Source organism: Cyprinodon tularosa, unplaced genomic scaffold (genome assembly GCF_016077235.1).
Source record: "Cyprinodon tularosa strain WSP-4 unplaced genomic scaffold, ASM1607723v1 ctg568, whole genome shotgun sequence".
Taxonomy (NCBI): Eukaryota; Metazoa; Chordata; class Actinopteri; order Cyprinodontiformes; family Cyprinodontidae; genus Cyprinodon; species Cyprinodon tularosa.
In genome coordinates this window covers 308,376-323,117 of record NW_024039305.1, presented here as the reverse complement: position 1 = coordinate 323,117, position 14,742 = coordinate 308,376, and the positions used below count along the sequence as shown (strand labels likewise).

Here is a 14,742-nt window from a genome sequence, read left to right as displayed (position 1 = left end):
CTTTTTTTTTAATGGCTTAAAACATTCATGGATTTCTGAGTTCTAGACATATTTACACATCGTTTTGCAAGATTTTTCTTTTTTACCTCACACTAAATAGTTTGGAGAAATCAAGGCATTAATTCACAGGAGAAGTTAGTTTTAACAAAGGTCATTGCAAGCACTTGCGTCGGCAAACAATTTCTTAGAAATAAGTGTGAGGGTTCATTTATAGTTTGCATATCTTTCACTGGAGGGTGAGGGGGTCACGCTGGTCTATGTACTGTTCTTCAGTATTAAACTGATGCCCAAAATGTTTTATTTTTAATATGTTTTAATAAAATACGATTGTAAGTATTGGCAACAATAATAGATTTGAAAGGTTTTTAGTGCCAGTTACCATCAAATAGGGATGGTGAAAATCAGCATTTCTATTAATACTTTTAGGGAGGTTGATCAAAGAATAAGTACATGTGGTAAACCTGTTAAAATGTACAAAATTGTGAATGACCGTTAATAGAATATTTTAAAACCAGCACAATTCTTTGAGATACTGGCCACCAGGCTGTGCTGAAAGCAAAGTTTTTTTTTCAGCCAGCACAGAGAAAGATGGTAAGGTAGGTGACAAAAAAGTTACAGCAGCAATATGTGACATCTGACAGTTATCCACATAACTATAGATGTTGGAGATCAGCCTGTTTTCCAGTGTAGTCCTGTTTCTCTGACTGTGACTGGCTAGATGTGCTCTTTTCATCCTCTGACATGGGAGTTGGCTTGGAGCTCGTCTGCCTGGCTGGAGGTTTCTTTCTGTTAAAAGGGAGTTTTTCCTCTCCACTGTCGCTACAAGCATGCTTGGTGTGAGGGATTGCATTTGAGTCAATGAGTCGATGCAATCAACTGGTTTTCCTTAAACTTTGAATCAATTTGACTGTATGATCTGGTGAACTATAAAGTGCCTTGAGATGACTTGTTGTGAATTGGTGCTATATAAATACACTGAATTGAATAAATATAGTTTTCATCGATAAGGCAACTAGTTGAAAACTTTTTCTCTCTTTCTATCCCATATGTTAAGAGAAGAAGTTTGCCTTCTTTTTACTGGAAATTAGACTGAAACCTTTACTTTTGTCAGATGCAACTGAGGTTGAGAATCTACAGGAAATTGATCGTTTTGGAAAAGGGATCACTCCAAAAGTTTTGTAAACCTCATTAGTTCTCCATTGTTAATTCTTTGAATCCTGTCAAAAACCTTTGGGTTAAGCTCAAGAAAAGTATATAATATAGGACTCTAGCCTCTTGATTAAAAGAGAGTTATGATTGTCATCTCCTCTAGATCTTTATCCTCCATTGAATTAATGTCTTTACTATCTGTGGATATATTAAATATTTTAACTCAATAAAGCCGGGCTTGTCATCTCATATTTTTCCTATATTTAATATAAAAAAGCATGTAAGAATATTGTCTTTTTCGTTATAAATGTATAAAACAATTTATGAACATTAGCAGTTTTTAAATATTTTAACTTTTTTAATCATTTTTTCCTCCATGTCCCTTTAGGGGCTCCGTATTATCTTGCGATACCAAATATGTGCGACTTATCTCCACTTAAAATAAAACATATATAAAAAAGGAGGGAATAAATTTGACCTTGTCGCACGTTATTTTACAGGATATCGCGATATTCTTTTCATTCAACGTTGAACCCGAACGGACCAATAGAAACTCACGCGGGACTTCCGTATAACAAGTCACGTGGTCTGATATTTGTAGTTTTTTTTCCCCCTCTGTGTCTAAAGCGACGTTGGGAGCTATTCGTAAAATGGAAACATACTATGCAGAACAAGCTTCAACATAGAAAGGTATCGCTATTTGTATTAACAGTTTATAGACGTATCTGATAGTCGGCTGCTATTGAGTTGTCCTAATTTAGACGTTAAGGGACCTGTTATGCCAGAGGCTAACGATGCTAGCTGATCATGCTAGTTAGCTGTGGAGCTGTTTCCACCGGGTTGTTTTATCAGAGCACAACGAAACCGACCTATTCCCATCTAATTTGAAACAACTTTCAAGCTAATAATAACTGACAGCTTCATAAATTATGTTAGTTTGTCTTTATCCACGCTAACATTGCTAATTGTTGCGATCCCGAGAGTATCTGAGCGTTAATCTGTTTGAAAGGGGGTTAGGTCAAGTTGGCAGGCAGGTTGGTTATGCTAACTCTACCTTGACCGGGATATCTGACAATCTGCAGAGCAAATTCCTGCACTTCAGCTCCAAGCCCCGCTGCAGAGAGGATGTTCCCCAGCCTGGCCCACAGACCATGGCATGTGTTTTGCAGAGTGTCCCTGCAGCGCAGGTCCTCACTGCACCACTGGGCTCCTAGGTTTCCTCCAGGTGAGCTGATGTTTGCTTTGAACCAGGTTATATTGGGTGAAGTTTACTCATCTCCATGCCAAGTTTATCTGATGAATCAAAACAACTCATTTTATGATTTACTCTGATCTCTTGATGGCTTCCGGCTCTCCATTTGCTTTATTATAGTAGTTTGATATTAGCTCAGTATAAGATTTACACTCACTAACGAGGCAGCTAATCAGAGTAATTGGACACACAAGGTTTTAATCTTCCTCTGGCCTTTTCACGTTTTTCAGTCATATTCTTGATTCTGTTTATCTCTTAGAAGAAGAAAAAGTTTAACTTTGAAACATTTTTTGTTTAATTTCTGTAATTTGCCAAAAAATTCATGTGATTTTTGCACAGCTTCTGTCGGAGTTAAATAACATGCTGATGTCATTTTACATATCTCTGATGTTGCTGCTGTTTTCAAATATCCATTACTGTAAAAAATGGTCCATAGCTGTATATTGGTTATTTATTCCCCAGGTGCACAGTATTTAAATTGTTAAAACACTTTATAGTGCAGTATTTTATTTGTTTATTTTTTTTAACTCTTCACTATTATGTTATTTTTATACACTCTTCTAAGGTCCACATTTGTGTGACTATTTTTGTGTCTTTTGCGGCTGTAAACTCCAGAATTTCCCCATTGTGGGACAATAAATGGATTTTCTATTCAATTCTAAAAATGAATGAGAACTTTTAGTCTTCTAAAGTATTTCTCATTTTGTTTCAAAACTAGAATACCAATATTTAGACTGCACTATATACTACACAGATATTGTCAGACGTATACTTTGAATGCTAATATAGTCAATCTCAATGTTGTATATGCCCTCATCTGGCAATTATTAAGATGGGAATAATGATAAGAACGAAATAATAAAAAATTAGCTTTTGTTTTCTTTGCAAGAGAGACATAATCTTCTGTAGATGGGACTGCCTTTGAGTTTGGCAGCAGAGTTTCTCATGAAGTGTATTTTTTTTGTGTGTGTGCTTTTGCCACTGTGAGAGCAAGAGCAAATTTCTGTTGTTGTACACAGTAAGCTTCAGTCATTTAATATGTTAGAGGCATAGACTGACTCAAAACTATTGCAACTCAAACACTCCAGAATGATTTTATTACTCTAAATACACATTTGGCAATAATGGCTTTAAAACTACATTTTTTGTAAAAGCCTGCTGTGTAAATCAGAACCTCATTATTTCTGTTTTCACTGGCATTGTATGTTTCTCTGTGGAAAAAAAAAAAAAAAGCTGGAGCTTATCTGTAATGGTCCTCTGTTATGCCCAGGTTGGCAGGGTCGTGGCGTACGCAGCCTACGGTTCAGCCTTCCAGACTCACGTTTGGCCTCTTTGGGGCCGACCCAGGTGCAGTATTACTCTACCTCTGGTGATGGTAAAGATGTTCCTCCAAAATCAGAATCAGCTGATGCCCCCTCAGCAGAAACCGTGGCATCTGGTGCAGCAAAAGCCCCCCCTAATTCAACAGGTAAACCTTGCAGTTTAATGTTTTACTTCCACCTGATTGCATGTTGTTCACTTCAAAGTGATCTAATCATGAACATCGAAGCTTCATTTTTTTAAATAATATTGTTTCTCCCATAGATAAAGCATCTCAAGTGCTGATGAAAGCTGAGACAATTCAAGTTAAAGGTAACAAGTCACATTGGTGCATCATTCTTTTCAAACATAGTTAAATAGGGTTTCCATAATAATTATTTATTTATTTCTCATTCATTTTTTTCTCCGCACAGTTCGAGCTGTCCTTAAGAAAAGAGAGTATGGAGCCAAATACACTCAAAACAATTTCATCACTGCTGTCAGAGCCATGAATGAGTTCTGTCTCAAACCAAGGTAATTCTGTTCTATTGTTTTTTTTAGTATAATATAAATTGAAATGCGTGTCTATCACAGGATCTGGCAACAACCCTTCATTTGTTTTACACTTGGCTTGAACAAGACCTGTTGACTTTTCTGTTAGTTAGTTTAAAGGTTTTCTTTCCATCATCTTTTTCTACTTGCAGTGATCTGGAGCAGCTCAGGAAGATCAGGAGGCGCAGCCCCCATGATGACACAGAGGCGTTCACTGTGTTTTTGCGGTCAGACGTGGAGGCCAAGTTAGTACGATCTTTTCTGCATTACACCTCAGAATATTTACAGAGAAACCGCTTTAGTTGGCTACAAAACAAGCTGTTTATCACAGCAGCATTTTCAATGTGTTTGTTTATGATTACGATCTGGTTTTGTTTCTATGCCATCAGAGCTCTAGATGTGTGGGGAAGCCATGAAGCTTTAGCCAGAGAGAGGAATCTCAGGAAAGAGGTGGAGAGAGAGTTTCAAGAGAGTAGGTTGAACATTTGTTTGTTAATCAATCAGCACAACATTTCTGTACACAACAGCAGCATGAAAGAAATCCTCATATGTTATTTAGTAATGTAGAAAACATTTTTTTCTGTGCTCCAGCTCGAAACGTTTCAGCGTCTTTGCAGACGGGCCGTACAGGCTGGTTGGGCCCTACTCTCCATACATGGGCTAAATTTACACAAATATCTGCTGCAAAATACTTAAGAAACACAATCATTTTGTCTAGTTTTCTTTGCTTGTTTTTTTTTTTGTATTGTAGAGTCAGCTTCATGCTACACGTTTCTCTCTTTACTCTATTAAAGTGAATAACCACATCATCCAGCAGCTGTTAGTCGTGTTTGGTCTGTTTTGTTACCTCGCTGTGGAAAAAGCTTAATCTCTGCTCTATTTGTTTTGCCTTCTGCAGATATTTTCCGCAATCAGCAGCTATTGAAGGAATACAAAGACTTCTGGGGAAACACTAAGGTGAGCGATTTTTATTTATTTTATGATTTATTTGCTTTCAAGGCTGCAGAGTTTGGGAATAAGATTTTTTTTTTATTGTATGTTTTTTGAAGTCTGGAAAACGGGTAGAAAGAAAAGCTTTAATAGGCAAAGATATTTCGAAACTTTATTCTGTGTTATCCTCTCAGGGTTTCTTCCATCTGTCCAGGATTCCTTTTCTCCATTCGTCTTTCCGTCTGTCCATCTGTCCCTTTGTTTACTCTTCTATCCAGTAATCCTTCTATTGCCTGTTCATCTGTCATTGGTTTATCCGTTTGTCCATTTTGTTTCTATCCATTCATCCATCTCTCCCTTCACTTCAATCACTTTCTACCTTCCTTTCTGACCTGTAAATGTATATTAACTGTATTTGTATACAGAAAAATGGATCAGTGGATAACCAGCTGTGAAATATTGTAATGTTACGCCCCTGTATTAATAATAACCATAGTAACATCTATTAACCATTTATCTTCAGAGTAGATTATTAACATTTTTACCCCCGTGCCATGGTGGTGTTAATTCTTCATCGTTGTCATGGTGACCTTTGTCCTGATAGCAGGGGTTACCCCTTATTTCACTCACTGTACTCCACCTGGCTGGTATGTGGTGGCATTTTCTACTCTCTGCTGACTTGTTTGGTTGGACTATCCATCCAACCTGCTCCCCTTTTCACAGAACAACAATAGGGACAAAATGTCTATCCTGCTTTGTTATACACTGTCTAAAATGTCTTAAAAACCCCTGTCCTCCAAAACTAACAATCTATATTATAAATAATATTATAAATGTTTTTATTTCTTAAAGCCACGGTCCGGTAAGAGGGCAACATTTCTACAAGGTCCAGGGAAGGTGGTAATGGTGGCCATCTGCATGTAAGCTTTAAGGGTTTTTTATTATTCGTTTGCTTTGTTACTGAGTTCTGTTTGTTTTTATGGAGAAGTTGAATTTACTGAGCTGCAGCAAACATGGTGGGAGGCTTTGAATAACAGCAGAGCTCAGGGGTCTGCAGGGTCATCCACTATCCTGAGAAAGCATTACAGGCAGAATATGGGTGGATGAGACAGATGTAAACAAACTGGATTTGAAAAGAACAAGTATACATGAACAACTAATCCACCTGTGGTCCTCAGCAGGCATTCTTAATAACATCCTTATACCAGATAATTATAATGATTAATTAATTTTTCCCCCTTGATTTCTACCTCATCGTTTATTTTAATAACTTAAGAGTTGAATGCATTTCATTTGAACTATAACTATATAACTATAAGAAAGGGAATATATGCGAAGTGAAAGAAAGATTATAAATGTCTGTCATTAATAACAATAGGTCAGCTTGTTTTTTTGTTTTTTAATACTATATGTGTGGGATGTTGGAAACTTGAAGTCACATGAGCCTCTGGTGCCCCTTAGATTAGGGTGATTGTGTTAGCGGTCACATGAAGCACGAGACCCGAGGAGTAAAGTAGTAATTTAATCAAAAGTCATGTCTAGGTCCTTTTCCAAAGTGCCCTACTTAAAAAAAAAAAACAAAAAAAAAAACATTTCCCACATGTAGACATTTACTTAGTAAAGTACATGTATAGTAAATGCTGTTTGTTTGGGTTCTTGAAAAGCCTTTGTTTTATGTCCTCAGCAATGGTTTGAACTTCTTCTTCAAGCTTCTGGCATGGGTCTACACCGGATCAGCCAGTATGTTCTCAGAGGCCATCCACTCTCTGGCCGACACCTGTAACCAGGCTCTGCTCGCTCTGGGAATCAGCCAGTCTGTCCGCAACCCGGATGCTGTTCATCCGTAAGCAGCACACCTACCTGAAAGTGAAAAAATAAAAAACCAAACAGAGTGCATTTGGTCTGTCTCTGTCACCACATGTTCAAATAAACCAGTCATCTCAGGTTTTACATTTGGGTGAAATATTCTGCAGAAGCTTTATGCAAACTTTCCCTGTCTGCCTTTTAGAAAAAAAGTGTTTCATCATTTTCTGAAAATTAACTGAAAGAGAAAAAGTTTCACTCTGATAAAAAATAATTTTCACCAGAGTGAAATATATATTCCACTGTCGCTACAAGCATGCTTAGTGTGAGGGATTGCATTCGAGTCGATGAGTCGATGCAATCAGCTGGTTTTCCTTAGATAGAAAACTTTGAATCAATTTGACTGTTTGATCTGGTGAATTGTAAAGTGACTTGAGATGACTTGTGCTGTGAATTGGCGCTATATAAATAAACTGAATTGAATACACAGTAGAAGCAGAGAAAGAACTCTGGTTTCATTAAGAAAAAGAAATAACCTGTAATAACCCTAATTATTGTCTTTATCTAGAGATGTTTGTACCTGACTAAACATTGCCGGTCTTCCTGTTTCAGGTATGGCTTTTCAAACATGCGCTACATCGCCTCCCTCATCAGTGGAGTGGGCATTTTTATGATGGGAGCAGGCCTCTCTTGGTACCACGGCATTATGGGTTTACTGCATCCAGAACCGATGGAGTCTTTGCTTTGGGTGAGTGTCTCTTTGACAACCATCTGGAAGTCTGAATTTATAAAGAGAACAAAAAAAGCATTTAATTTTTCATTTTACAGGCATACTGTATTTTGGCAGGCTCTCTGGTGTCTGAAGGAGGTTGGTTTCTTGCATAGTTTTTATTTTTTTTATTATACATTTCTTTTAACATAATTCTTGCATTTTGAATTAAACTTTCTTTGTTTTTCTTTCTCAGCCACCTTACTAGTTGCAATTAACGAGATAAAGAAGAGTGCCAAGCAGCATGGAATGTCTTTTTATGAATATGGTATGCACATTTGCCATTTAATTGGATCAAAAAGACATACTAGTTTTATGTTAATCTAGATCAGCTTTAAGACTTTAGTTATCAGAAGGTACACTGAAAAATTACAAGCTTTCTTATGAGGAGAAAGAAACTCTTTGTGTCAGATTTCTATCACTGGACACATCTCTGTGAGCTTAGATGGGAGAGAATCTGATGTTTAAATCATTCCTCATTTGGGGCTGTTTTGCCGTGTACAGTTATGCAGAGTCGGGACCCCAGCACCAATGTGGTGCTGCTGGAAGATGCTGCTGCCGTGTTGGGGGTCATCATGGCTGCTAGCTGTATGGGACTCACGTCACTCACAGGTAAAGAACAATGTCTGTGGTGAAGTAACATCGGCCATTTGTTCCTGATGAGGTATGTCTTCCTGTTTTCACCAAAAAGCTTTTTACCAACTGTCCCAGGTAACCCGTACTATGACAGTCTGGGCTCTCTGGGTGTGGGCACCTTGCTGGGCGCGGTCTCGGCCTTCCTGATCTACACCAACACCGAGGCCCTGCTGGGGCGCTCCATACAGGCAGAGCATTTGCAGAAGCTCACAGAGTTCCTAGAAAACGACCCAGCTGTAAGGTCAGAATATGAGACAGCAATGATGTAACTGTTTTCGTTTAAATCGGAATAAATCAAACATTTACTATATTAGCTACCTGATCATATACACTACTGTTTAATGTTAATATTTAGACGTAGAATAAGCCATTCCTTATTTACAAGACTGGATTCACAAGGTTCCTTCAGCTCAACTTTAAAACAGACATTCAGTTCATAACCTCGCTCACAGGAACCTTAGTCACCTATTTACACTGCCTCCACTCCGCTGCGCCGCAGAGCCCAGAGGAGATCAATTAGCATGCGCAGATCACACAATAAAAGATAAATAGACAGGCAGACCAAAACTTTATTTAATTTAAAAATGTATAAAATAGCTTTATTTTATTTCCAGATCTTTTCATTGAATTGTGCCAGTTTTATATACACACAGGTTCTGAAGTATATCTAGCAACCTTTAGTGAATCATTTTGGATGAATGCTGTGATCATTCAGTTTCCTTTTGATGTGATTTCAGTTTATTTACTGCGGTCTGACTCGGGTAACATGAAAATAAATGTTTTCGCCCTGCTGCAGGCTAACAGCTGCCCTTAACTGCTGTCCTCAGATTTCGAAGTGGAGCTGGACTTCGGTGCTAAACCTTCACACAGCTAATTTTAATATAATTGACTCCCTATGTTTGATTATAAGATACAGAAAACGTTCTGCTCAATGAAATAACCAGAGCCAAATCTCAAGTTGATGAATATATTAGAAGTAAAAGCAAACGTGTTTCATCCGAAAAATATTGTTTACTGGGAAACAAATTAAAACAGTTTTAACCAAGCTATTTGCTCTAAATGGTTGAGTCAGTGAACTGACCTCAGATCAGAGAAGTCTTTGCCTCTCTGTATCCTCTGTCTCATGAGCGAATAGAATTGATCACATGAGTAAACCTTTGCTGCGTTCCTGGGCTTATTGAAGGATTTGTTACCATCTTTGTTCTGCGATTCAGCCCTCTTTAGGTTTTAGTCAAACTCTTTGGGTCTAAGATACTTGTGATTGTATCAGAAATGCTGCCTGTCCCAAAGTGATGTTTTGTAACTATTTATTGTACACAGGGCCATCCATGATGTAAAGGCCACAGATATGGGACTGAGTAAAGTGCGCTTCAAGGCTGAGGTTGACTTTGATGGACGGGTGGTGACACGGTCTTATTTGGAAAAACAAGACATTGACCAAATCCTCAATGTGAGTTTTTCCTTTTATTTATAGTACTTTTTTTATTAACTTTTTTTTTGGTTTAAATTTTAATGGTCTGTTTATTCAAAAAAAAAAAAATCATTATTTTATTTTACTAAATTATCATTTTGTAATTTTCTATTATTATTTGATTATTACAAGTCTGAATTCAACATTTTCTTGTAAATTTTCAAGCACAACTGAATAAAAAATATGATTTATCAGAATATCAGAAATAATAGGATTGAGGTGAAAAAAAGAGACAAAACAGGCTTCAGTTTAGTTGTGAAGCAACAGAGGAAATATTATTTGTTCCTTCAGCGCTCTAAAATCAAATAAAGAAAATCTGATTTGTTTATTTATTATCTCATCTTTAAATCTTTATGTGAACAAAAACATGCTCATTAAGTGGGTCTAACTGGAAAACCTAACTGATTTAAGCTGTGAATTATTTGATTTTCAAACTTCAAAGGTTTCTAGATCTTATTTCTTTTTGACTTTTGGAAAATAAATAAAAATAAATAACAAGCTGTCCAGTTTGAAAGTTTCCTTCCAAACTGAGATTTAGAGTCGATCCCTGCTGATCTGCAGAAAGCAGACAGAGGAAACACAATAAAAAAAACAGTTTGAAGGAAATATGTTGGCACTTAAACATTTTTGCTAAATAAAAAAGATATAACAATTTGTTTAAATAAAATGATGTATAATTAGCTTGATGAGTTCATCATGTTTGATGAATGGTGGTGGCTCTGGTGGCTGCTGTAACCTGTGCTGCTGACCAGGTCATGGGACACATGGGACAGGCTTTATTTTAGCAATCATGCCTAATAAAGGTGAGACTTATTTAATAATCATATCAGAACATGAAGTTTGTTTTTAGACTTAGACGACTTTATTGTCATTTTGTATACACAGTGTATACAAAATTACATTTAGTTTTGTACAGCATTCAGACAGTAAATTAGCTGCTTATTAGCGAAATTAACATTTTCATTTCACAAAGTGGAGCATTGATCAAACAGTTTGGGAGAAAAAAAACATGTTACCAAATGCAATTATGTGGAAGTCCATAGCATTGCAAAGACATATATCTATATGGTCCAAAAATACAGTAGAAAAACATATTTTTTTTTCTTAGTTAAGTTGAATCATTTTATCCTTTTTTTGATAAATTTAAGTTTAGGATCACTACTGGGACGCATCAGGCAAAGAAAAGCAGATAATGCTGTCTTTCTATTAGGAAAGTGCCCAAAACCAAGTTAATATTCTGTTGATTTCGAAAATGCTAATTTTAGCAATCGCTGTATTTCCAATAATTAAGATATTCAGCTAAAATTGCACCTGATTACATTTGTTTATGTAATAAATCCCAAAAACAACATGGCAGCAGCAGATGTAAACACACAAGAATTACATATTCATATTTCAGCCACTGCTATAATGCTCATCTTGCAAACTGAATGGAAAAAACAAATAGTCTCGTCATGAATCCATATATGCTGCACCATCATCCTACAATAACACTTGCTGCAGGTCACATGACACATGCAAGTGGGAGAAAGTGTTTCTACAAATGTAGCTGCTGTCTCCAAAATGATTTTTTTGAGTCACCCACCCCTGATGTCTCCATGTTTGTGCCGTTTACTACAAACGGGAACGTTTGGAATCGATCCCTTAGCCACGGGATTGTTTGTATTCCATCTGCAGGAAATCCAGCAGGTCAAAACACCTGAAGAGCTGGAGAACTTCATGCTGAAGCACGGCGAGAACATCATAGACACCTTAGGGGCAGAGGTGGATCGCTTAGAGAAAGAACTCAAGGTAGTAAAGGAGGAAACTCTTGTCCTCCACTAAAATAAATCTATGCTTTAGAAATATTCAGATATATCTGTTACTGTTTATTTCCTTTGCAGCAACGTAACCCAGAGGTTCGCCACGTAGACTTGGAGATACTATAGTGCCTCAGATTCTGCTGAGGAAATGTCCTGCCGCACAAAGAACATTAGAGGAAGGAATAGAGAAAGCAGCCCCACCAACCATGATCATCTCCACCTCTAATGAACCTGAAGTCTTACTCCAGATCAGCCCTGAAGCACAAAGGCAGCGTTTGAACTTGAAAGTGTTGGAGATGCTCAGTTTGAATCTAACCACGAATCCTTCCATCCATCATTCCTCAGTGTTTGTGTCTGGATTTTCCAAAGGTCCAAACTCAGAACAGGATCAGTGTCAGCTACCAAACCTGTACATGAAGCTTATGTGTGAACAGTGATTGTGTTTCCTACACAGGTAAAAGGAAACTGGAGCTCTACATATTTAATTCAAACGTATTTAAAGACTAGTTCATGTTAGATGGTGTTTTCTTTTAATATAAAACCTTCTTGAAGATGGCTCTGTAAGGACGCTGAGATTTTATTGCTTGAAGAAGTATTCAGATTAAATTGATGTAAAGCACATCATCTGATTTCTAGAGGAAGTGTAAAAATGAATGCAAAGGAGGGAAAAATCAAACTTGATTTATCATGTCTTTTATTAAAGTAAAAGGAAAAATGTGATAGAGAAGAGAAAATTGAAGTTTAAGGCGATATGATCCCCTGAAATTATTCTCCACGTTGCTTTTTTTTTTGCTACCGACAGTCATCTTATCAGCAGGTGATCAGTTTTGAAAAGATAAAGTCCTGAACAAGGATAGGAGGGTTTCATCCCCACATTTTTTTTCTTTAACAAAAACTTTTTTTCCCAGATTTCACTAAATGCAGGCTTCCTACCTTTTTCCCTGATAAAATACATGCCTGCTAATGGCATGTATTTTATCAGTTAAATATGTAGCAGGTAACATCTCTTCCCAAACTCCGTATTTCTGCTGATTAATCTAAAAAATGTTCAACTTCTTTGATTTTCTTCTTTTCTTTTAACTCTGCGTTAACACCTAGCTAGCTGCAGCTGAGAAACGCCTGCAATGGCCCAGTGCTGCTTCAGGAGGTGGGCCGGAGTCATAAGGCTGGTCATGGATGACGGGTTTATAGATATTTTTGATGGTTTCAATAGTTATTTTACTGATATTGTCACTGCTGAAGGACTTGGAATAAATTCAGAATAATTTATTGAACCGTTGTGCAGTTGTTTCTTTTTCTGTCTGTGATAACCCAATCACAGATTATGTCATGGGCCGTTTATGTCCAAAGGTTTCACTATTTGCTTTGTGTAAATGTTAAATCTAGCTTTGATTCTAATTTTGTAAACAGTGGGTGCTTTTTGTGACCTCGATGTGATATTTTTCTACTTTTACTTTGCTCAACCATATGAATTATATGTAATTAATCCAAGTAGAACCCCAGACCCACTTAGTACTTAACAAGTTGGAGCCCACATGCTCATGGCGATTGCATCTAGATATGCAGTCATTGTCAGATTTCAAGATTTGTCTTTTTTGACTTAAAATCAAGGTGAACTGTTATGAAGTCATGCATTTTATGGGACAAATTAGATGGGTTCCAATTCAAATGGCCTCTAAATTTAAAGAACATTTGCTTAAATGTGACCCATATGGGCCATAGATGGTTTCTGCACGGTAAAATTGTTATTTTTTTGTACATGTACCGGATTAGATTTAATGGTACCCTCAGTTGGAACCAACATGAACCTACAGGTTCTAGATCTGCAGTTCGAATGTGTTTTTGTTTAAACAGTTGAATTGAATGAACCCATTTAGCCCCCTACATGAAGCCAACTGTGGAACCCAGACCCTGAGGAAGGCTCCATGGGATTCCTTTGCAGATGTAAGGTGGATTTATGTGTCTCTACAGTAAAAAAAAAAAAAGAAAAAAGTTACTTTAACACCTACAGAGTTGAATATAATTGTTTCAGATAACATTTGGTCTCACTGCTGGTGAGGATTATCAGTCATCCAGGTCATAGTCATTCCAAATAAGTAAAAAAAATAAATCACCGGACTTTGTTTTCCAAGTTTGAAGATGTTTCGCTTCCCATTAAGGAAGCTTTTTCAATAGAAAATGTCTGGATTAGCGTTGAATTCCAAGCTTTATTGGGTAGCCCCAAGTCTTGTAATGGCTCAGAAAACATGCAAATTAAACCGGAAGAACAGCTCCACCCCTAAGTAATGGGGAGTCCTTTAGGTCTTTGTTAGCCTACAATACCTGATACTGGTGTATGCTTCTGAAAGGCAGTCGTTAGGGTCACTGTATTCCTGGCTGACCAGGCGAGATGTTTTAGTCCACTGCATGGTGATGATGATTGAGATGATATTAGGAAGGAATCAACGCTACATTGTAGGTTTTTAAGAGCTGGAACCCGAGTCCCCCCCCTCTATTTAAGGTTGACTTCTCTTGCTTAACATAAGCGGCTTCCTTCACAACCCTTTCAAACCACCTGCCTTCTTTGTCCAAAATGTGAACATTCTGGTCCTCAGGAGAATATCCTTTGTCCATAAGGTTTAGATGGACAGCTAAGTCATGTCCAAGTTGCACTACATGGCTGTCAAAATTTTCAGACCTTTTAATTCCAAACAATGGCGTAACAACACAACAATAGGCCCGTAAGCAACGTAATCTAGGTGGGCCCCATATAAAATACCCACGCTCTCTCCATTCATCTCCTGGTCACAATCTTCACTCACTGTAGTAGCAACGCCCCCCTCTCCCTCTTCGGTTCTATGAAAGAACGTGTTTATTTTGGGACATTTGTTACGTTCTTCCAGCAGCTCTTCTTTCCTTTTTCTTTTCTGGAATCCGCTTAAGAACCTCTAATTTGGTATCCATCGTCGCAAACACATTGTACGTAACGGTTATGGTTTTAATCTACTCTCTGGATTACCCATAAATCCAAGTTGCAGTGTAAAAAATTAAATACTCAAATACATTGTTCTTTTAAGATCTTTATTGCGGTTTGAAACAT

General features: G+C 37.3%; 1 protein-coding gene across 1 annotated transcript; it reads left to right on the top strand.

The window, feature by feature from the left end:
• The first annotated feature begins 1,713 nt into the window (after positions 1 to 1,713).
• On the top strand, positions 1,714 to 12,937 carry slc30a9 (solute carrier family 30 member 9). Its single transcript, XM_038305859.1, has 18 exons — positions 1,714 to 1,839; positions 2,232 to 2,374; positions 3,672 to 3,869; positions 3,986 to 4,033; positions 4,135 to 4,234; positions 4,405 to 4,497; positions 4,642 to 4,724; positions 5,151 to 5,209; positions 6,035 to 6,102; positions 6,867 to 7,025; positions 7,598 to 7,733; positions 7,814 to 7,853; positions 7,951 to 8,022; positions 8,259 to 8,366; positions 8,466 to 8,631; positions 9,711 to 9,840; positions 11,539 to 11,652; positions 11,745 to 12,937. The coding sequence occupies exons 2-18, from the start codon at positions 2,275 to 2,277 to the stop codon at positions 11,787 to 11,789; spliced, it is 1,719 nt and encodes a 572-aa protein (XP_038161787.1). The 5' UTR covers positions 1,714 to 1,839; positions 2,232 to 2,274; the 3' UTR covers positions 11,790 to 12,937.
• The last annotated feature ends 1,805 nt before the right edge of the window (positions 12,938 to 14,742 follow it).